Source organism: Narcine bancroftii, chromosome 2 (assembly GCF_036971445.1).
Source record: "Narcine bancroftii isolate sNarBan1 chromosome 2, sNarBan1.hap1, whole genome shotgun sequence".
In the NCBI taxonomy this organism is placed as follows: domain Eukaryota; kingdom Metazoa; phylum Chordata; class Chondrichthyes; order Torpediniformes; family Narcinidae; genus Narcine; species Narcine bancroftii.
In genome coordinates, this window is record NC_091470.1 from 320,486,307 (window position 1) to 320,508,255 (window position 21,949).

At 42.7% G+C, this 21,949-nt stretch overlaps 1 protein-coding gene across 6 annotated transcripts in view; it reads left to right on the forward strand.

The window, feature by feature from the left end:
* The window catches only part of ccne2 (cyclin E2), a 67,501-nt gene that overhangs the window by 32,641 nt on the left and 12,911 nt on the right, over positions 1-21,949 (forward strand). For 3 of the 6 annotated variants that reach the window (XM_069921829.1, XM_069921831.1, XM_069921832.1), the window contains exons 2-10: positions 3,163-3,196; positions 3,368-3,443; positions 3,530-3,592; positions 4,861-5,015; positions 7,025-7,160; positions 14,728-14,874; positions 15,399-15,494; positions 18,917-19,051; positions 21,056-21,167. In XM_069921829.1, the coding sequence (XP_069777930.1) occupies positions 3,163-3,196; positions 3,368-3,443; positions 3,530-3,592; positions 4,861-5,015; positions 7,025-7,160; positions 14,728-14,874; positions 15,399-15,494; positions 18,917-19,051; positions 21,056-21,167 (954 nt within the window). The remainder of the gene's footprint in view (positions 1-3,162; positions 3,197-3,367; positions 3,444-3,529; positions 3,593-4,860; positions 5,016-7,024; positions 7,161-14,727; positions 14,875-15,398; positions 15,495-18,916; positions 19,052-21,055; positions 21,168-21,949) is intronic. The other 3 variants (XM_069921830.1, XM_069921833.1, XM_069921834.1) reach the window with 3 other exon arrangements.

Below are 21,949 nucleotides of genomic sequence, written 5' to 3' on the forward strand. Positions count from 1 at the left end.
TCAACACGAACACCTCTGATAGTTTCTGAGGTGTGGCAGGTATAAACATCACACCTTTCTTGACTTTGGCAAGATATTGCAAGGCATTTACACATTGCATAGTACATTTGACACAGCACTTTTCTCCATTGTGGTATATTGGAGACTCCAGTTTGCAATCCTTACAGTTCATTGTCAATCGGCCTAAGCCCTCATGCACACTGCTTTGGTGAACTGATGCACTGTTTATGGGCTCAGGTACAGGAGGTGATCTTCCTCTGGCAGTGGGATCTCTTCAGGTGAAGTTGATGGTGTTGCTGGGTGGGGGTGGCTCTCTCTCTCCATCTCCTGGCTGGTTTGTATTCTCATTCTCTCAGAGCTGGGAAGGGGGTGGGGGGGCAGTGTTGAAATTACAGCTTCTGCCCTGCTTCTAGTCTCCCTGAACTAGGATAACAACAGCCTCTGCACTGCTTTTGGTCTTCTGGAGCTGGAGAACAACAGCCCAGACACTGGAGCTGGAGGAAGACGATCTCTGCACTGCTCCCACTCTCATGAAGCTGGGGAAAATGGTTGATGGCCTCCACGCAGTTCCAAGTTTCATGGATCTGGGTGGTGCTGGTCTTTGTACTGCTCTCACACTCATGGAGCTGGGAGGATGATGACCTTTATGCAGCTCCAGATCTCACCAACCTGGGGATCACAGCTTTACATCCCTCAATTGGGCTGACTCATAACCTGTTGTCCTCCTTTCTTTCCCCTCTTAGCACTTCCTCTGCCTCCATTGGGCAATCATACTGGCTTCTGTTTGAGCCTTGATCCATTTCTTCACACTGTTTGCAGTTTTGGTTGCCAGTTTTTTTTAATGTGGGACTCTGGGATTTCTTGTTTCTTGACCATTAGCCACTTTTCCTCTGCCTCACCTTCCTTTATCAACTCTGCCCCCTCTGGATGGGCCTCTAGCCTTGTGGCTGGGGTTTCAGTGTTGCCCCCTGGACTCGGTGACTACCAGAGATTCTGTCACAGTCAAGGAGGAGGGGGTGGTGATGTTGTCGGTTTCCCCTGTGCCTAGGTGGTGACGTGCTTTGAGCAGGCTCTGTGGAGGTGGCTTCTCCACGTGTTGTTTTCTGCACAGTCCTTGATCTGGTAGCCTTATAAATGACTGCTGCCACATGGCCTGGTTTGTTGAGGTGCTGGCACACCCTGGGTTGTCCAGCATAGACAAAGTACCTATGGTTCTCTCCAATGATGACACTATAAAGGGGATGGGGCGGCGGGGGGGGGGGGGGGGGGGAGGTGGATGATGGTCCCTTTTGCTGTCTTCTCTCAGCTTCATATTCACTTGCTATTTTCTGATCCAGATTCCAAAGGCATCTTTGATGTCCATGCAGGTCCCAGGCCTCTCTACATAATGGCCTAGGAAGGTGAGTATGTCCATCACTGGCACATATGGGTTGAATATGTGCACCATTATCACTCATCCTTCTGAATTGGGTGAAGAGTGGCTGAGCCTTGAATAATGAGAGTGGAGCCATATTCTCTTTCTCCTGGAGATGACTCGAAGTGACTATTATCCGCAACGTTCTGGAGGCAATACGTGTCCTTCGCCTCAAATTTGCAGCATTCCATCAACACCATCCCGCTGAAGAGGTCCCGGGAAAACGGGTTTCCTTCGCTCACTGCCATCCTGCCGGTCTTACGGATTCATTACCCTCCTGAGGAATTGGATGATGTGGCCATCCTCCTGAGACTGGTGGAGATGGCCTCCCCTAAATCAGTGTGGGTCCACCCCTGCACGAGCAGGTCAGCTCACCCCAGAAGATCTCTTCCACTCCAATGGTCCTCCCAAAGTATCCTACAGCTTCGCACAGTGGATGAACTGCACTCGATCTTACAAAAGGCCGAGATCTTAACATGTCCCTTTCATAGGAAAGAAAATAGGACCATTCCGAAGTCTGCACTTTAACCATTGGATGTTCCAAGTTGAAAGGCTTCCCTGATAAGATCAGACTAAATACCCGCTGAAAAAGAACATAGATATTTAAAAACTATTTTAGCGGACCAATGACTAGCTCCATACAATGTTAAACCATAATGCGCAGATTAACTGCAACTTCTGACAATCAGCTTGAATTTCTGTTTACATTTGGAGCCAAATCACGTTGCGCGAACGGTTTGTTGTAGCTATTGGTGGGCTTTAAATCTCCTCCCCGAGGGCGGGACTTGCAGGAGTGGGTGGCCTTTATTTCAAAAAAAAGATGCAATTTGTCCAAATTAAAACCTTTCAAAAATATAATTTGCTCAAGGGAACCGCGTTTTGGATTAATAAAGCTATTTTGATTTAGTTGTATTCAGAAATAGCAGAGTTGGTGAAAAATGTATTTCCTTCACCTGGGTGACACATGCGCATTTGATTTGTTCCCTTGTTAAAACGATTGGCGCCGGCGTCTGCTGAGATATTTCTGAGCAGAGCAGCAACTGGGGGTAAGGAGAGTGGGGAGTCACTGCATGGGTGATGTTAAAGCGACAGATTTGTGAAATAGATTTAAAATATCGGCCACGTTAATGATGTGGAGGGAAGGAAGTTTGTGGATTGATGCATATAGTAGAATTTTTAAAAATGTTAGTGAAAACTAGCGCCGGTTTCTTTCCAGACTTGCATGCCTTCTGCTCACCGGCATCTGTGTATTTCTATCCTATAACCTGAAGTTCTGGGACGATTCTTCAAAGACGACGTGAAATATTCCGATAGTAATGTTCTGCAAGGCTTCCTTTGTGGAAGATTAGGGCTTTATTGAATTGGCGGCTGGGCAGAGGAGAAATGAGAATGTGTCCAATCCAGGCTTTACCCGCTCTGTAAATTGGCGCGGAACCGGGTGGGACATAAAATCACTTTAAAATGCAAAAAATAATACTTCTCGTACTTTATTATTAACGTGATTAATGAAAAATATAACAAACACGATAGAAACAAGGTTGCTACAGGATGGCGGGTTTTTTATAGATATAATAGAGATGCTAATTTTTAACATGCTCATGCGCGAATGGCAGTTTTTTAGAAAAAAGCCTTTGAATTATTTTTTTAATGTAGTCAGTGCTACCTGCCCTCGTGTCATGTGTATTTTTTAATATCGCTTAAAATCACAGTGCTGTGCACATCCTATTTTACAACTCCTATTTTTGTAGGATTTGCATCTGGGAAGAGGATGTCGAGGCGTAGGTGAGAACTCTTTCTATGCTTTTAATATTCATGCATTTGTGGGGATGTGATACTACAGATGTAAAAGCCTTGGTTTGGATCAACAAGTCTTTGGTTCTTTCGACGAGCTCTACAGGGGACAAATAGAAGTGGATGTTATCCTAAGACTCATTTTGTATGCCTTTAAAATAGTGATCGATTGCAAGCTAGGCAAGCCAAGGTGGAAGAACAGAAGGACGACCGTGTCCAGTCAAAGAGGAAAGTTGAAGTGAGTGGGTTGCTCATTTTTTTTGCGGGGGGGGGTTAAAGTTCTTCTGCAACTGGCGATGACAGTAACAAATGCTTTCATTTTAGGAACGTCGGCAACTTTGCCTCGAAACCGAAATTAGCAAGAGAAGGCGACAGTTCCAGATACAGGTACAGGATTCATCAGTATCTTCCTGGGAATTCGAAATATCAGATCATTCATGGTCAATGAATGGGCGAAGTAGGATGATTTCCATTGGATTGGGGGGTGGGGGGGGGGTGACAGTCATTTTGATAGCATTAGGCGCCCTTTCTCTTGTCCATTAGGGACTTGAATGCTGAAGGGAATTGTAGCCATCCAGCTCACTACCAGTTACCGAAAAACGGGGGCTGTGCTTGCGAGGTGGACTTCATGGGAGCATTCATGTTTGGAATGTTATTTTTGTTGGTCTTCAACGCTGTGACCTGGGGAAACGCTCCAGTGCGGGTTTGTGTGGACTGGGACGGGGAGTTTGCGCGCAGCCGGTTCCGGCTTTTTTTTTGGTGAATGGGAGGTGCTTGTTCGTGGCGCGCCCGCCTTGCATGAATTCTGGGGGGGTTTTTTTTTGAAACAATTTCACTTAAGTTTAAAATGAAATTTGTCAAGCAGCCAATCAATTTTATATATTAAAAAAAATAAGTCAGCTGCAAATTGCAGTCTGCAGTCTTTGTGTACTTTCCTCGCTGGCGGGAGACCTCTCTCTCAGTCGCCAAGACCCTGGTGGTTGGGTGCAGGCTCACTCGTGTTGCATATCGTCCCGGACGTGCTTGGGAAGAAAATGACCAGGGAGGCTCGGGTTTTAATTTCGGGCACGGAATTGGAAACCGACCCGAGTGTTGCCACGTCTTTTTCTTTCCCCCCCCCCGCGACTTGCTCTCCTGGTTGCAAAATGATAAAATTCTCGGGGGTGGGGGGGAGGAGATGTGAGATTTTATGAATTCAGGGGTCTAAATTTACTAAAATTAAGACGGAAATGAAGAAACGCGGGAAGATTTCCCTCGCAAACGTTCAGAGGGAGGGGGGGGCGCGAAAAGGCAAGAGGTGGAACTCTGGCTGAATGGAGTGAGTTCGGTGAGTGGAGTCCCTTCTCAACGCTGGAATTTGGGGCCTTCCCCTGCTTTCTTGACTATTACCCATTCCTTTCCATCTGCTTCAGGTTGAATGTTTTTGGGGAGAGCCCAGAAGATTGATTTCGAATGGTGCAGGGCAGTGAAGTTTGCAATGTTGACTGCTTGCTGTTTAATTTTTCAACATGGAATTGAAATAATTCCAGGATCGAGGCGAACATTGCTGTGAATTGATAAGCGAGGGTCGCTGCGACCTGCAGAGGGAGCAGCTTTGGGATTCGAGCATTTGGTGGGGGCTCTTCATTGAATGATTCTATCTGTTGCTTCCACAGAATTGTTGGGCGCCCATTGCACCCGCAGGAGTTGGCCCTTGCAACCTCATCCCGACACCCCACAAGGAGAATGATGCCACCGGCGACTTCCCCAGGTTCGCACAGTATAGGTTTAAAAATCTATTTCTGAACAAATCACCGCTTCCACCTCTTGCGTAAGTACCTTGCTGCGTGAGGTCTGATGCAGCATTGGAATGTATCTGCTTGTCTCATGTGGCTGGGGAGTTGGAGCATCAGTGGAGGCAGGAAAAGCACTTGCTCAATGAAAAGATTGGCTGGCTCTGCCAATAGGGCGCCATTGTGACCTCCTTGATCACCTGAATTAATGTGCTGGAATGAAAACATTCAGATCAGAAGGCGGTTTAGCAATTTAGGGGTTTTTTTTCTTCCCCCTCGCCCTGCCGCAAGTTGTGGCATGTTTGTAGAGTATTTTATTGGTAAAGCCCAATGGCCACATCAAATGTGTATCTCGGGACATTCATCAGCTGAAATTCTACTTCCACACCTACCGAGTCCCTGCAATTCACACATCCTCAGCTGCAAAAGATCTCCACGCCCAAGTTGTTAATTATTATAAGTTGCTGACTGGCAGTTGAACCAGCAATTCTGCTCTGGCTTGAGGATCTTTTGTTGACTTGTGACGTTTGTGGGGGGGGGGGAGGGGGGGGTAGGTATTTTAACACCATGACTTTCTAAATTTGCTTGTCTGACAAATTTGTTTTACAGTTTGTATGCCTTTAGCTGAATGCAGTTTTGAGCATCCATGTTTATTTTTGTTGGGTTAACAAGTCACTACTATAACTACTGCAAGGTCAACTAAATCAGATGAAATCGTGTACCTTCATTAAGTATGACTTGCATTCCTATTTTTAAAGTCATCCTTTCTGGCACATCAGCAATTTGTAGATATGTTCAAGGTCTTAACATAAAGATAGACCCCCGACTTACAATATTTCAAAGTTTTGATGATCAGAAGCTGTATCTGTATCAACGTGGTTGCTTTTCCTTCTCTGAAGTTGATGCTTATGTCCAATCAATGCACTCGGGTCGCTTCCCTCCACCTCCAACTTCCACCTAAATGTCATCATTTCAGTGTTCCTCTAGTGGTGACATCAAGGAAACGTGCTTTGACGGACCCAAAGTGTGACTTGGAATGCATGTGCAGAATGCTGTTGCTGGGGAGGGAGAGAGATTGAACTAGGAGGGAGTGGGACAGCAATGTGCGCATGTGTTCCAAATCACAATGTAGGTTCTGAGGTGACGCCGGCGCCCCCTCGGCCTTGCGGCAGTAACGGGGACATTGGCCTCCCGGTAGGGACAAGATAGGAGACTACCTGTACAGGTAGACCCTGACTTGCATAATTTCTACTTACAAGGCGAGTCCTGGAACTGAAGCCCATCGTATTAATATTAATAAAGGCCTCAATTTGGTTTTAATTTAAGATGTAAACATTTTAAAATATATAATGATGATTGATTGTTTTGAGTATGGGAACATCCACACTATATTTTGGGGCAGTTCAGTTGTATACAGTAACACAATGAATGTGGAGGAAATTTCCTCATTCAAATCTAAAGACCATAAATTTTCATTAAATGGTTGTCCTGATGAGAACTTTGTGTTCTATTTTAGAATCAGGAGTTAAACATGCATCTCTTAAAACCTAGAGCCAATAAATTCAAATGGGTTAAATCAACTAATGAAGCAAGTGCTATTAAATCAATAAGCTTGGAAATGAGAAATACAATGCAGAAATATCCCAGAGAAAGTCTGCAGGTCATGCAGCATCCCTAGGAAGGAAAGGATAATTAACCTTTTGCACTTGAGCCCTTCATCAGAAATATGGATGATACTGTGACCTGTGGAGTCTCTCCAGCATTGGCAGACTTTCTTGTTTAAGTGGAAATGAGAAATGTTAAGATTTGAATAATAAAATGTTTCTAAAATTGGGACCAACTTGAATGTGGGTGACATGGACATGAAGTTATAGAATTGCAAAACTGTTTGGATACTTTCAGAATCCTTGTTAGGAGTTAGTGTAAGATGTAGAGGAAAAATTGGGGTGTCTGAATACATCCAAAATAAATTTGTGGAAACAATCAACTTCTCAAAACAATAGTAATGACTTTGGTCCTTTCCTAACTTGAATTATTTTGTTTACAGGTGGGGAAACTCTGAAGATGTGTGGTCGAATATGCTGAAGAAGGAAATTAAATATACTCATAATAAAAATGTGCTCTCTTTTCACCCATCCTTGCAACCAAAAATGAGAGCAATTTTACTGGATTGGTTAATAGAGGTTAGTTAACATTGCAGACCTTGTGTAGAATAATTTGTCATCGTCTTTGGTTGTGGATTAGAGTTCATTAGAATTCTGTGCTTTTTTTTAAACCAGGAATTTCTAATGCAATGGGTTTTGGTGTGGTTGCTTTATAAAAACCCGTGTTTAAGGGTTCCAGTTCTTGTTGCTGGGAATTTGAAGTAGTCTGAAGGAAACCACTATACCTTCCTGCACATGATATTTTGAACATTGTTGTCCATGTCCTGCTGCAAGTCTAGGCTTGGCTGAAGAGTAGTAAATACCAAAGTTCCTTTGTCATGGACTGAAATACACAAGGGAAACAAATTCTGCAGATACTGGGGGTCAGGTGCAGTGCACAGATATGCTGAAGAAACTCTGTAGGCCATGCAGCATCCATAGAAAGTATGAGCAGTTGATACTTTGGGCCTGAGATGAGATTTGCTACATCTGGTGCTCTCAATGCAGCCTTCTCAACAATGGGGAGGATGGATGCAGATTGGGAAATTGTTTTCATGAAGCATCTTCACTCTTGTCTGCTGCACAGGCACTTCAGTTCCACACTCCACTGCCACGTGTCTGGTCATGGTCAAGTTGAGGCCATGTACAAAGTAGAGGAATATTTTCAATTTGGACATACAGCACAGTAACAGGCCTTTTTGGCCCATGTGCCTGTACCACCCAATTGATCTATGACCCTATAGTACGTTCTGAAGGGTGGGAGGAAACTGGAGCACCCGGAGGAAATCCACACCGATATGGCAAGAACATACATACAATACTGGATTTGAACCCCGGTCACTGGTGTGCTCACTGTGCTGGCCTTTATTCTATTTTGCCAGTCTGAAACTAGATGGCATCAATAGATTTCTCCAATTTCTGGGATCTTTCTCTGCCTTGGTCTCTCATCTCATTCTTCCTTCAACTCCCCAGCCCCTTCCTCTCTTAACAGTTAACAGCCCTCTGCCCCATCACTTATCAGCTTTCTTCTCTTCTACCCTCCCACCTGTGAGCCTGTTTCTCCTGTTCCCTCACCTTTTTATTTAGGAGTCTGCCTGATTTTTCAGCACTCCTGAAGAAAGGCTTGGCCATGAAACCTCAAATGCTTTTTTACTTTCTATGGATGCTGAGTGACCTGAATTCCTCTAGCACTTTTGTGTGCCACACAACTACATAGCATTTGTTTACTTTGGCACCAAAAGGACATCACTAGTCCAGTGCTCCTAAGAAGAGTGAAGCAAAAATGTCCCTTTAGAGATGGTGTCAGGATCCCACCACCTCCTCTCCTACCAGCTCCTGTGCTCCCATAACATCTGTAGTGAACAGCCTGTTGAACCTGAGCTCCAGGCATCAGTCTCTCTTGACCAATTTTGAGTCCCTGATGCAACTGAGAAGGTGTCAGCACCCAAGGCTCTTTGTGTTAATGACCAGCAAGGCTCGAGTGGTGAAGTCACGCCCCAATACCTGTTGCATGCAGCCCTGTGTGACACTTCAACTGCTGAGTCCCTCTCTGGTCCAATGCTGTGGTCTTGTACCCTGTAGATTTCTTTCCAAGGCTGCTCTTCTTGGCAGCGCGGTGTTCTGTGCTGGACTGCTATCTGCCCATACCTTGCAATTCTTGTGGCCATAGTTGCTTAGTATGGGTGCTGCTGTCTTGGACATACTTTCATGTGTTCTCTGATTTGAAAGTGGGGGAGGGGGGGAACCAAACCATTGGCCCTTTTTCACAGATGGTTTAACCTTGACTGACTGAGGCTGTATAACCCTGTGGGGGAGCAGTGGAAGATGTTCTCTGCTTCTTCTGGGCCCCTGACAATTGTGCTGAGTAATGATCATCTCCATCACCCTGAAACTATCCACCTGCAAGATAAATGGCAGGGCATCCTGCAGCAAGTCTTCCTATTCCCAGAAGCATCTCCATGAACTAAAGATGAGCCAGAATAGTTGTTGGTGGATTACTTGAGTGAAAAGAAAGATTGTTTGGCTACCATAAATCTGATGCAAAAACTAGTAATGGTGAAAATGTATAGCATGCCAAATGGTATTTGTGAAAGGAGAGATGTGCTTTATTTGGTAAGCAAGCTGAAGGCTACTGGACAAAGTAGCCCACCTCACTCATAAAGCATCCTTTTCTTCACAGTCTTACTGGAGGCTGTAGCATTTGCAAGATTCACTGCAGAAGTCACCAGCACAGCATAGAAGGGAAGGGTAGAGAGTGCCACACCATTTTCTCTTGGAGAAGCTTTGTTAATCCCTGTGTCAAATGTTGGTGTTACCTATCCAACAATTAGTACTTTCACAATGTTAGATGATAGTCAAGCAAAATGGCGCCAGTGACTTTTTGAGGGCTCAGAATACTTTACTCCCTTTACTATTAAATACTCATCTTCCAAGCTCCTCTCACTAAAATTGACAGCATCCAGTTTTCTCCTCAGTGATGAGCAACTGAACGATTAATGATGTACAAATCTCCTGTGTAATGATGGAGTCAGAAGTAGGCTGGCTGGAAGGCAGAGGCTAAAGGTCCTGGCCACCACCAAGGTTGAGGCTGGAAATGTGGCGTGAGGGTTGGGATCCAACTGAAGTGCAGGGGTCTGAGACCTCCCCTATTGTCCATATTACTGGCAAATGTCCAGTCACTGGAGAATAAAATTAACAACCTGAGTGCAAGGCTCCTTTATCAGAGACAGGTGTTTTCTGCACCTGACACTACTATCCAACAAGCTGGTTTCACCATTCATTGATTGGATCAGAACTCGGATTCTGAAAAAGGGAGAGGGGGTAGTGTGTGCTTTTTCATTCTTACTGGGTGCTGCACGGACATTGGGGTTATGTTGACCTCCTGCTTTACTGCCTTGGAGCAAATCTCGATTTAAATACCCCGAAAATTCTCATCAGAGTTTGTATCCTTCCCGATGCCAATTACAAATAGGCTCTTGCGGAGCTGCATGATGTGGTTAGTAAACGAGACGGCCCACCCCAATGCACTATTAATCTTAGTTAGAGACTTCAATCAGGCCTGTCTCAAGCTAACCCTGCCCAACTACCACTAACATTGAACCTGCTGCACTAGAGATCCCAGCACACTTGATCACTGCTATACAAAGATAAAGAAGGCTTGCTGTTCTTTACCAAGGCTGCATTTTGGCAAGTTGAATCAACTGGCTGCGCTCCTTCTGCTTTCATACACACAGCCTAAAAAGAGAAGCTCCGGAGATCAGGACAGCTCAAAGGTGGTCACAGGAGGCTGAAGAATGGCTACACGACTTGCTCGAGTTAGTGGATTGGACGGTGTTCAAGGACTCAGCTGTGGATATGAATATTATACCAGGACTGTCACAAACCTTAAAACAGCTGTGGATCAGTGTATCCCCATCAAATAATTCAGGGTTTCCTCAACCAGAAGCCCTGGATGAAAAATTTAATCCAGAACCTGTTGAGTGTCAGATCACAGGCCTTTAAGTTCGGAGATCCAGATCATTACAGAAGGAGCAGGTATGACCTGCAGAAAACCATATCCCGGGTGAAGTGGAGTTTCTGGACAAAAATGGAAACCAGGAGGGAGACCCAACAGCTGTGGCAGGGTCTAAATGACATTACCTGCTACAAAACCAAATCCACTGCAGTAGGAGACGGCAACATTTCACTCCCAGAGGAACTCGACGCTTTCTATGCCCTTTTCGACCGTGAGAACAAGAAAGAACCACCACTGTACAACCTGATGCCCCCGATAATCTCCGGACTGTGTGGTCTGCCTTCAGGAGAGTGAATCCAAGCAAAGCATCCAGTACGGACAGAGTACCTGCTCGAGTATTAAAACTGCTGACCAAGGTACTAACATATTCAACATCTCACACCAGCAGGGCATGGTACCTGCCTGTTTCAAACATGTGTCAATCGTAACCTGCCGAAATAACTATTGACCAGTGGTGCTCACATTAACATTAATGAAGTGCTTTGAAAGAGTGATGCTGAAGCATATCAGCTCCTGTCCAAATGGTGACGTGGATTTGTTCCAATTTGCCAATCGTAGCAACAGGTCTATTGGGGATGCCATCTGACTAACCCTATACAAATCCCTGGAACACCTGGCCAGCAAAGATATATAGAGTAGGATGCTTTTTATCGACTACAGTTCAGCATTTAATAGCATAATTTCTTCAAAACTGATCAGCAAATTCCTGGGAGTCCCAGCAAGACCTGGGACTCAAAGCATCTACATATTCACTGACAATACCATGGTAATGGGTTGTATAACAAGGGATCACTGACAATACCATGGTAATGGGTTGTATAACAAGGGATCACTGACAATACCATGGTAATGGGTTGTATAACAAGGGATCACTGACAATACCATGGTAATGGGTTCTATAACAAGGGATCACTGACTACCATGGTAATGGGTTGTATAACAAGGGATCACTGACAATACCATGGTAATGGGTTGTATAACAAGGGATCACTGACAATACCATGGTAATGGTTTGTATAAAAAGGGGTAATAGGTCAGCATACAGGAGGGAGATTGAAAACCTGGGTGATTGGTGCCCCAATAACAACCTTGCACTCAATGTCTCAAATTCAAGGAATGATTGTTGCCTTCAGGAAGGGGAAACCAGAGGTGTACGATCCAGTGATCATTGAGAGATCAGGTGGAGAGGGTGAGCACATTAAATTCTTGGGAGTCACTGTGTTGGAAGATCTTTCCTGGACCAAACACACTAGTGGCATTGTGAAGAAACCACATCAGTGCCTCTACTTCCACAGAGTTTGTGCAGATTTGGTATGATACCAGAAACACTGGCAAATTTCTACAGATGTGTGGTGGAAAGTGCTGCCCAGCTGCAGCACGGTCTGGTATGGGGGCACCTGAGCATAAAGCCCTGCAAAAGGTAGTGGACATAGGCTGGGACTTCACAGACAAAGCCCTCCCTACCCCACCATTGAGAACATCTACGGGGAACACTGCTGTTGGAGAGCAGCAGCAATCATCAAAGACCCACTCCTGCCATCAGGAGAAAGATATGTACCACCAGAACAGCTGGCCCATCAGTCTTGGCAATAAACTCAATCAGGAATTAATTTAAGGTCTCATATTTTTGCACTTTGTCTCTTTTCCCTCTGTATTGTACAGTCAGTTTGTTTATATTTCTTTATTTACGTTTTTTTTGCACTACCAATAAGTGATAATTCTGCCTCGCCTGCTGGAGAAAAGAACCTTGGGATTGAATGTGATGTCATGTATGTACTCTGACAATAAATCTGATCTAGGAGACCAATAAAGTGTCTGGTTCACATTGACCATTGCCTACAAATTAGCTATTCCTGACAGCTTTGAAATTTAAGTTCTGGAATATGTGATGCCACTGTACGTGTGGTTAAGGAAATCTGAAACCAGCTCATCACATTCAAGGTTCTTTTATTATCATGTAATATGACATTTTTTGTTTTAATTGCATGAAATTTCCTTTAGTCTACTGTAAGGCAGGCAGATTTTCATCAGTAGAAATTGCCTGCCACCCCTTACTGTCAGAGAAAGAATTCCCCCTAGAGTTACTGACTGTTCATGGATTCATTTCCCATACTTCCACAGACATGCAGCCTTCAATCCAAACCATCGGCAAACTGAGCTCCAGATCCAAACCCCTGGCGCTATCAGGAAAGTCTTGGCACCCTCTCGCACCTCTTTTCTGATACCTGGTACCCCTTCAGCCAGACTCCAGCAGTCTGCAGCCTGGTTCGAGTTTTTTGACTATAGTCACCAGCATTCTGTGGGTTCTTCAGCCACTGAGCCCCTTGCTGGTCCACTGCTGTGGCCACTGCGGTGTAGGGTCATCCCTGCTTCTCCTCAGATGCGGTGTGATCCCTCTGTTTTCTGGTGCCCTACACCAGTCCTCTGCTTCCCCAGAGTCTGTATCCCTTCGAGGCTACTGCCGAACAAGGCCACCGCCATCTTGGGGCCAAACCCCACAATGTCAGGATTTTAAAATAAACTACCATTGGCTCCTTTAACAGGCAGAATGGATATATCCATGTTAAATTTTCCAGCAACTACAATTTGTTTATTTAACCAAGACATAATCTCAAGTCAAATCACCTTTATTTATCATTCATACCACGCTCGCATGGTAAAGATGAGGTAGCATTTTTCCAGGACTACAGAGCATATTTACATAAGTATGTTAGAATAGAAGTTAAACACATTAAAACATGTACAGTAACAGTCCATGGTACCCTATCCCCAAATGTTCTGGGTGCCTGATGGCTTGGGGGTGGGGAGAAAGGCTGTTGCCCAATCTGGACATAAGGACCTGAGTGCTGTGGTACCTCGTACCAGATGGCAGAAGGGAGAACAGTTTACATGAAAGGTGCGTGGAGTCCTCACAATGCTTATTGCCTTTCGCCTGCATTGTAGATGCCCTTCATGATCATTGGGGCCCCAATGATCTTTTCTGCTGATTTCACTATCCTCTGCAGGGTCTTGTGGCCCAAGGAAGTACAGCTTCCCAACCAGGCAGTGATGCAGTTGCACAGGATGCTCTCAATACATCCTCTAGAATGTTGTGAGGAAGAAGAGTGGGAGATGAACTTTGAGACTCTCCGCGAAGTGCACTCCAGGGAACTTGATATTCTTGACGACGTCGACGGTGGAGCCGTCAATGGTCAGCAGAGCGTGGTCCCTCCGGGCCCTCTTGAAGTCGACAGCCATCTCTTTAGTTTTCTTAATGATCAGATACAGGTTGTTGGCTGTGCACTAGTCCGTTACCGACTGCCCTTCATCTCTCTACGCTGACTCGTCATCCCTACTGATCAAGCCCACCATGGTTGTGTCGTCCGTGAACTTGATGATGTTGTTTGAGCTGAGTTTAGCTGCACAGTCGTGGGTTGGCAGAGTGAACAGCAGTGGACTCAGCACACAGGGTCAATTATCTACATCTGTTATTTTAATATTTTTTTGTGCTGAATAGTAAAATGTTTTCCTGCTGTCCATTCCTAATTGCTAGTCTCCAGTCTTAAACTGCTGAAGTCCCTTTGTTGGGTGGTAAATTCTAGGAGTGTGCTTCTATAGCTGCGAAATTAGTTTTGAGATGGGGTGATATGAATTGGGAACCTGCAGTGTTCCTGTTTGCCTCCTGCCTCTCCTCCTTTGGTGGAGGAGGTTGTGCGCTTGGGTGATGACATCTGAGTAGTTTGGCTGACTAACTCCATGGCACTTATCAATGGTTCATACTGCAGCCACTGTATGGTGATGGAGAAAGAATGTTTAGGAGGTTGGATGGAATGTTGATCAAACCACCTGTTTGATTGGATTGGCCTTCAGATTCTTTATTTTTATTTGCGCGTTATTCACCCAAGTAAGTATTGAGTATTCCATAATTACATCTTGTACCATTTCAGATGATGGAAAGACTGTTAAACTAGTTCACCAATTTCAGCTTCAATGATGGTTCTCCAGAGAAAAGGAAATATTCATCTTTTGTACTATTTCTAGGTTACTTTGTAATTACAAGGCCTTAATAATACCCAGGAAATAGTTTTTTTTTAAATTTTTCTCTTTCTTCAGGTTTGTGATGTTTACATGCTCCACAGAGAAACTTTTTACCTGGCTCAGGATTTTTTTGATCGGTTCATGATTACTCAAGAAAATGTTCATAAAAGCAAACTACAGCTCATAGGCATATCCTCGCTTTTCATTGCTGCAAAGCTAGAGGTAAGAATGCAAGACTTGGAGTGGGAAAACATTGTGGAGATCTAGTTCCTCTGCATTTTTGCGAAGTTCTTAATCCTGGTGATTAGACCAAAATGAAAACTCCGAGTCATGATCGTGACCCAGGATGTTGACCATCTCTTCCTGACCTGAGTTTCTCCAGCAGTTTGTTTCTTGAAATTCATTTGATTGTCATGTGCAAATTCAAATGATACAGAGCAGAAGATCCAGTTTGAAGTTTTATTCTGATTGGTTTAACCTTGGCCATGTCACAGGTTAGTCATTATAATTGCTGTCCTTGCCAGAAGTGGAAGGAGATCCTACTTTGCAGTGCACAATTCTATTATATACCAGCAAGCATCTGCCAACCCTCCAGGGTTGCAAAGGTGTTGTCAAAATTAATAGCAACTGTGAACTACCGTTGTAAGAGAAGCAGATTTGAAACTGGGTCATCTTTTAATCAATTTGTTTATTTTACAGGATGCCAAACAAAAAGTGGCTTTACATTTGTTGTCATTTTATTTCAGGAAATCTACCCTCCAAAATTGAAGGAGTTTGCATATGTTACAGATGGAGCATGTACAGAAACTGAGATACTTGATATGGAGTTAATTATTTTAAAGGTAAACTGACTGTGCTTTTGGTAAAATGAACATTACAGAACTGAGCTCATTTTTAAAGGCGGTGACAGCATTTTTGTGATCTGGATGAGTTTGAAACGTGGCCACGACAGTGATAGAAAAATAAAACATTGGTGTGGAATGAAATGCTCAATGGGATCAGTAGCATCTGTAGATGAAAATGGTCAGTTTGTTGCTAACTTCCAAGCTCAAAAAATCTTGTAAAAAATGTTTTAAGATGCAAAGAATTGAAGGATAAAATGACGAAACTAATAATGTGAGATAAAAGAGGGTGTTAATTGGGTAAGTAATAGTGGGAAGGTGTCAGTTTAGAGATGATATTTGGTGAAATATGGGAACAAATATCAAGGATATGTTCTATGAAATATAAATCTAATATATGAAATTATTAGTAGCAGGTGGAGTGAATGTTGAAGACAATATTGATTATATGAAATTGGTTAACTCGGGGGGTTGGAAACCATGACTGATGAAAGGCACTGGCAGTGTAGTAAATAGATGGCGGGAGAATACTTGCAGCGCAAACAGAAAGACCAAGAATTAAAGTAACAAGCAGCTGGAACAATGACTACATAGCCAACCAATCTTCTCAATGTAGAGAAGACCACTTCATGAGCAGCAAACAGACCAGTGAATTGCACAAGTAAATGCTACCGTTGCATGCCAAAGAATATTAGGTTCTGGACAGTGGGGACGGTGGAAGGTAGCGATATCTCCTGGTGTGATGCACCACAATATATCATTGAGGATTTGTTGTCGATTTGTGACTGAAACTTTTTAATAACTTTAAGTTTCCAGTTGTATTTTTATAACAATCCAAAAGTATTTTTGGCACATAGTTGAACACTTCAGATAGCTCTTGCTGATATTTTAACTCTGAGCTAAAATATCAATTCAGAGTTTCATCACTAGTATTAATTGTATCCTGTGTGTTATCTTTAAGCCCTTAATTTGATTTCTAAATTTTGTGCTTATTTCTGCAAAAGAGAACATAATAGCTTCAAAGACAAATAGATGTGTTAAGTGAGAATACGCCATCTGTCAAATCTTTTTCTTCATGTAGGAAAATGTGCAAATTCATTTTGGTTGGCAAAATTTAAAAAAAGAAGCATTTTCTCTAAATGGGAAGAGATTGGCGAGATGTAGAAGGACCTGGGCGTCCTGGTACATGATTGCAAAAATGTTGATGTGCAAATATAGCAAGTAATAAAAGCTAACTATTGTTTATTACTAATAGAAGAGTGGATCATGCTTCAGTTATATAGTGCAATGGTGTGAATACATCTGGAGCTTTATTTGTAATATTGGTCTCGATTTGGGGAATGGTGCTGCTCTGTTGGTTGCAGGTGGTTCAAAAGTTTGTTAGGCTGATACCTGGAATGGATAGGTTATCTTGTGAAGAAAGGTTAATTGCATTGATTAATGTTTATAAGAATGAAAGAAGATGTGATTGAGATGTAAAATCCTGAGGAATTTTGACAAAGTGGATATGAAGAGAATGTTTTCTTTTGAAGAAGAATCTAGAGCTAGGGGTCTCAAAATAATGTTTAAAAATAATGAGCTGGCCATTAAGCCAGAGCTTGGACGAAATTCTGACAGTAAAGCTTTTGGAACATTGCTTTCACCTCCCATTTGAAAAGTGCCCTTGGATATCGCGATCGCCAACGTAGGTAAATGCTTGATAAGCAAATGGTATAAAATGTTACCTCAAGCAAACTGAAGAGTAAAGAAAGATTTAAGTTGAAGTCAGTTTGGGAATGATCTCATTGAATTGAAGAGAGCCCCGTGGCTTATTTCTGTTCCTAATTTGTGTGTTCTTGAAAGGGCTGAATGGCATGAGATGTTATTCTGGTGTTGCTGGAAGCTTGTAGTTAAATCATCAAATGATTTGTCCTAGTTTAGTGTTGAATTAGACAGCTGCTTGTAGGCAAGTCTGATTTTTTTAAAAATTAAATTTATAAATTTGAAATTTAGACATACAGCATGGTAAAAGGCCATTTCAGCCCACAAGTCCATGCTGCCCAATTTACACCAGCACGCGGGCCCGACTGCCGAACCTAGAAGTATCTTGGATCGACCACAATGCTCTATCCCCTGTACGTGTGGGGCTCTTCATTTTAACCTTTTGCTAGAACATCACTCCCACCCAATGGCCGGTGGTTTTTCCTGGAACTATTATCGTAGCACCAATCTGTGGTAGGAAAACCAGTTCAAAGGGTTCAAATAGCGACAATCCTCTCTACGTGTCAGTACGAAATGGTGAACTTTATTTACACACCACTATGTAACAGGAGACACACATGCAAAGCAGTAATGTTCTGATGTAAGTTTGTGAAACAATACTGATGTTAATTTGTGGCTTCATACAATCAATACCTGCCTGCGACAAGCAGGCGTGACACACCAATTAACAAGGTGATGTGTATCATCTACAAGTTGCAACGGCAAAGCTTGATAGTTGTTTTAAATATGCAGTAGTCCTAATACCAATAAAGAGGGTGTGTTGTGGGGGGGGGGGGGGGGGGGGCGCATACTAGGGATATGGCCTGGGAGCCAAGGGGGAAGCAGCCCGAAAAAGTTTTCAAACCACCGCTTTAAAGCGATAATGTAGACTTAAGCTGATCGAAGTAATATGAGGTTCACATGAAGTTAAAAAAAATCAAGGCATCAGACTGATGACTTGGATCTTGCTTAGAATCATTAGGCCTTTTTATGGTGATTATTTAAAAAAAAACGATTTTACCTTTATGGTGATGACCGTGTTGCCTTTATGTCGACCAGAGTTGAGAGTCGGATTCCAGAGCTGAGGGAGGTGTGGCGAGTGGTGCAGTAGCACTGCCTGCCATGGTGACGTCAAACATTCGCGCTGGGAAATGAAAGCGCTGGATTCATTGCTAGGTCCAGCATTGTCTGTTCTTACTCTATTGACCTGTTGAGTTTCTCCAGCAGTGTGTGTTTTCACTTTAAAAATCACTCTTGGGTCATTGCGATGTCATCAACCCTCCCCTTTGCTGCAGCTTTTGGCAGCATTTTAGAAACATGCCTTTTGGCCCAACAAAGTTGTTTACCCATGTACCTCAAAATCTTTGCTTTTATTAGGCTGTTAAAGAGCTTTTTAAATGTGACAATAGTTCATGCCTTGACCAGTTCCTCCAGATTGTTTTTCCACCTTCTGTGGGGCAAAAATGTCCCTTTTTAATATTTTCCCCTCACCTTGAATCAATGCCATCAGGTTTTAGATTTCCCCTACCTTGGGGAAAAGACTACAAGGGAGGAACAACTTGAATCATGTGTTTAAAATGTCACTCGTAGTAAATTTTACCAATTAATAAATTTGCAGGCTGTCAAAATAGTTGTGAATAACTTTTGTACTGTGGTAATTATTTACAATTTTTCTCCTTTAGGCTTTAAATTGGGAGTTGTGTCCAGTGACTGTTATTTGCTGGTTGAACCTTTACCTTCAAATTGTCTTTTTAAAAGAAGTACCTAACATGTCTCTGCCTCAGTATTCTCAAGATATCTTTGTACAGATTGCTCAGGTAACTACATAATTTTTTAACATTGTCAAGCGGCTTTTTTTAAAAAAGCCATGTAGAAGTAAGTATTGATTAGCCAGCCAATCTGGAATACTTTAGAGAATCAGAACAGTTTTTACTTAATTCTGTACTCTTTTTAAAAAAAAAATTGTTTTCTCCCATTTAATCTGTATTTTTAATGATATTTATGAACATAAGGCATATTTGTTTCTATAGTTAGAGGTGGTACCAACACCTGAGAAAATGTGCAAAATATTTTGGGGTCAATGCTGATCATTATTTGACTGCAAGATGGGACTACAGACCAAACCCTTCCTCCACACCCCCACACTCCACCTTCCCCTGCCAAGGCAGAAAGAGTATTACCTTTCACCTTCTTTCCCTCTTTCATTTGCAATATCGATTTACCATTTTTACCTATGGGTACCACCAATTCATAACTGGTTAATCAAGGAGTTGAAATCTTTGGCTTACTGGCTTCCTCTAATTCACCATAACATGCTTTGTAATCTCTGGCTCTCCCAAGGCTTCCTCCTCTCCCCTGACCTCCACTGATAATTCTAGCTCTGATTTTTATCAATAGTATGTTTTTGAGTTGTTCAACTGTTGGAAGTTAACAAGTTCCATTTTTATTTTGCTTTCTTCATGAAAATCCTGATCACATAACATCACCATGTTCTACTTTCAATTGGGAACTGTTATTGGTTACCAACTTACAATAATTAGCAAAGTGGTTGGTGCAAAGCTATTACAGCGCTGAATGTGAGGAGTTTGTATGTTCTCCCCATGTCTGCATGGGTTTCCTCCAGGTACTCTGGTTTCCTCCCACCCTTCAAAACATACAGGGGTTGTAGATTAACTGGGGTATTTGGATGGCCACAGGCTTGTGGGATGAAAGGGGCTATTACTGTGCTGTATGTCAAAATCAAATTTTTTAACAATTTATCCATTTTTTAAAAAAAAACCTCTCTATTGAAAACCAAGGGACTAAAATTTTACTGTATTTTTAAAGCAGATTTTATAAGTAGAATCACGGAACAGCACATGGGCCATTCAGCCCTTCTTGTCTGTGCTGAAACATCATTCTGCTAGTCTCTCTGGCCTGCTCCCAATCCATAACCCTCCAGACCTCCCATCCATGTACCAAATGTATTCTTAAAAATTGTGATCCTGCTTTTACTACATCAGATGGCAGCTCGTTCCAAACTCCCACCATTCTCTGAAGAAGTTCCCCTAAACCTTTCACTCTAAGGCCATGTCCTTGTATTTATCTCTCCCAATCTAAGTGGAAAGAGCTACCTCGCATTTACTCTGTCCATTCCCCTCATAATTTTGTAAACCTTTATCAAATCTCCCCCATTCTTCTGCGCTCTAAGGAATAAAGTCCCAATCTGTTTGATCTTTCCCTGTAACTCAGCTTCTGAAGACCCAGCAACATCCTCGTACTGCACTCTTTCAATCTTACTGATATCCTTCCTATAGTTTTGACGATCAGAACTGCGCACAATTCTCCAAATTTGGCCTCACCAATGTCTTGTATAACTTCACCATAACATCCAAACTCCTCTACTGAATATTTTGATTTATTAAGGCCGAGATGCTAAAAACTTTCTTTACAACCCTGTCTACATGTGACGCTACTCTCAGAAAATTTTGTATCTGGATTCCCAGATCTCTTTGTTCCTCTGCACTTCTCAGTACCCTACCATTTAATGTGCATGTCTTACCTTGGTTTATCCTTCCAAAATGCCACACCTCACACTTATCTGCATTAAATTCCATCTGGCATTTTCTGGCCCACTTTTCCAGTTGGTCTAGATCCCTCTGCAAGCTTTGAAAGCCTTCCTCGCTGTCCACAATGCCTCCAATCTTAAATCTTGGGTGTCATCAGATAACTTGCTGATCCAATTTCCCACATTATCATCCAGATCATTTATATAGACCACGAACAATGTCCATGTGTATTGACATTGGCTCATTATCTTTACTGGTTTTTTTTTCGTCCAGCTTTTGGATCTGTGTATCCTTGATGTTGAAAGTTTAAGTTTCCCATACGGAGTATTGGCTGCTTCTGCTGTGTGCTATTACACGTCCATAGAGGATACTTATAAAGCTTCAGGTATGGAAGTTCTTGCTGCTTGAGATGTACATTTACTTTTTCACACACGCATTAATGCTCACCCACTCCTCCCACCAGAATTAATTTAAAGTAGCTAATTAACCAATAGATTTTCATAGAGTAGTGGAATTTAGGGTTAGAGTTTAGGGTTAGGCAGGTGAGTGGAGCTGAGTCCACTGCCAGATCAGCCATGGTGCACCAGGCTCAAACGACTGAATGGCCTTCTCTTATTACTTGTGTTCTAGTGTATTTGAAAGTGTAATGTCTGGTGACACCAAAATGCTTTTTTAAAAAAAAAAATGGATAAACTTGCAGCCCGAAGCATTAATTAGACAGTACATCTTTCTTTGTTATATAAAGTACAGTTTGACCTGCTGAGTTTCTCCAGCATTGTGTTTTTTGCATAAATTTGTTAATCTGTTCTGAGATTACAGGCTGGAAACAATCTGCAGGTCAGGTAGCATTTCTGAAAGGAGAAACAGATGCAAAGCTCTTTATTAGAACTGGGAAAGAGAACTAGCGAGGCTGTTTTATTCCCTCTGCAGACAAAGTGAGCATGAATGACCAAAGCCATCTCATTGGCAAATTTTTTTTTATATAAATTTTTTTATTTTTCACACCATAAATCACAATAGCCATGATATACACTTTTTCTTTTTCACACATTTACAGTGACTTTTTCTCCCCCCCCCCCCCTCCTCCCAAGCCACCCCCCCTCTCATCCATTTTAGGTATACAATCTAGGTTGCATTAATTCAGTCAGACAATGTTGTCATTCAACA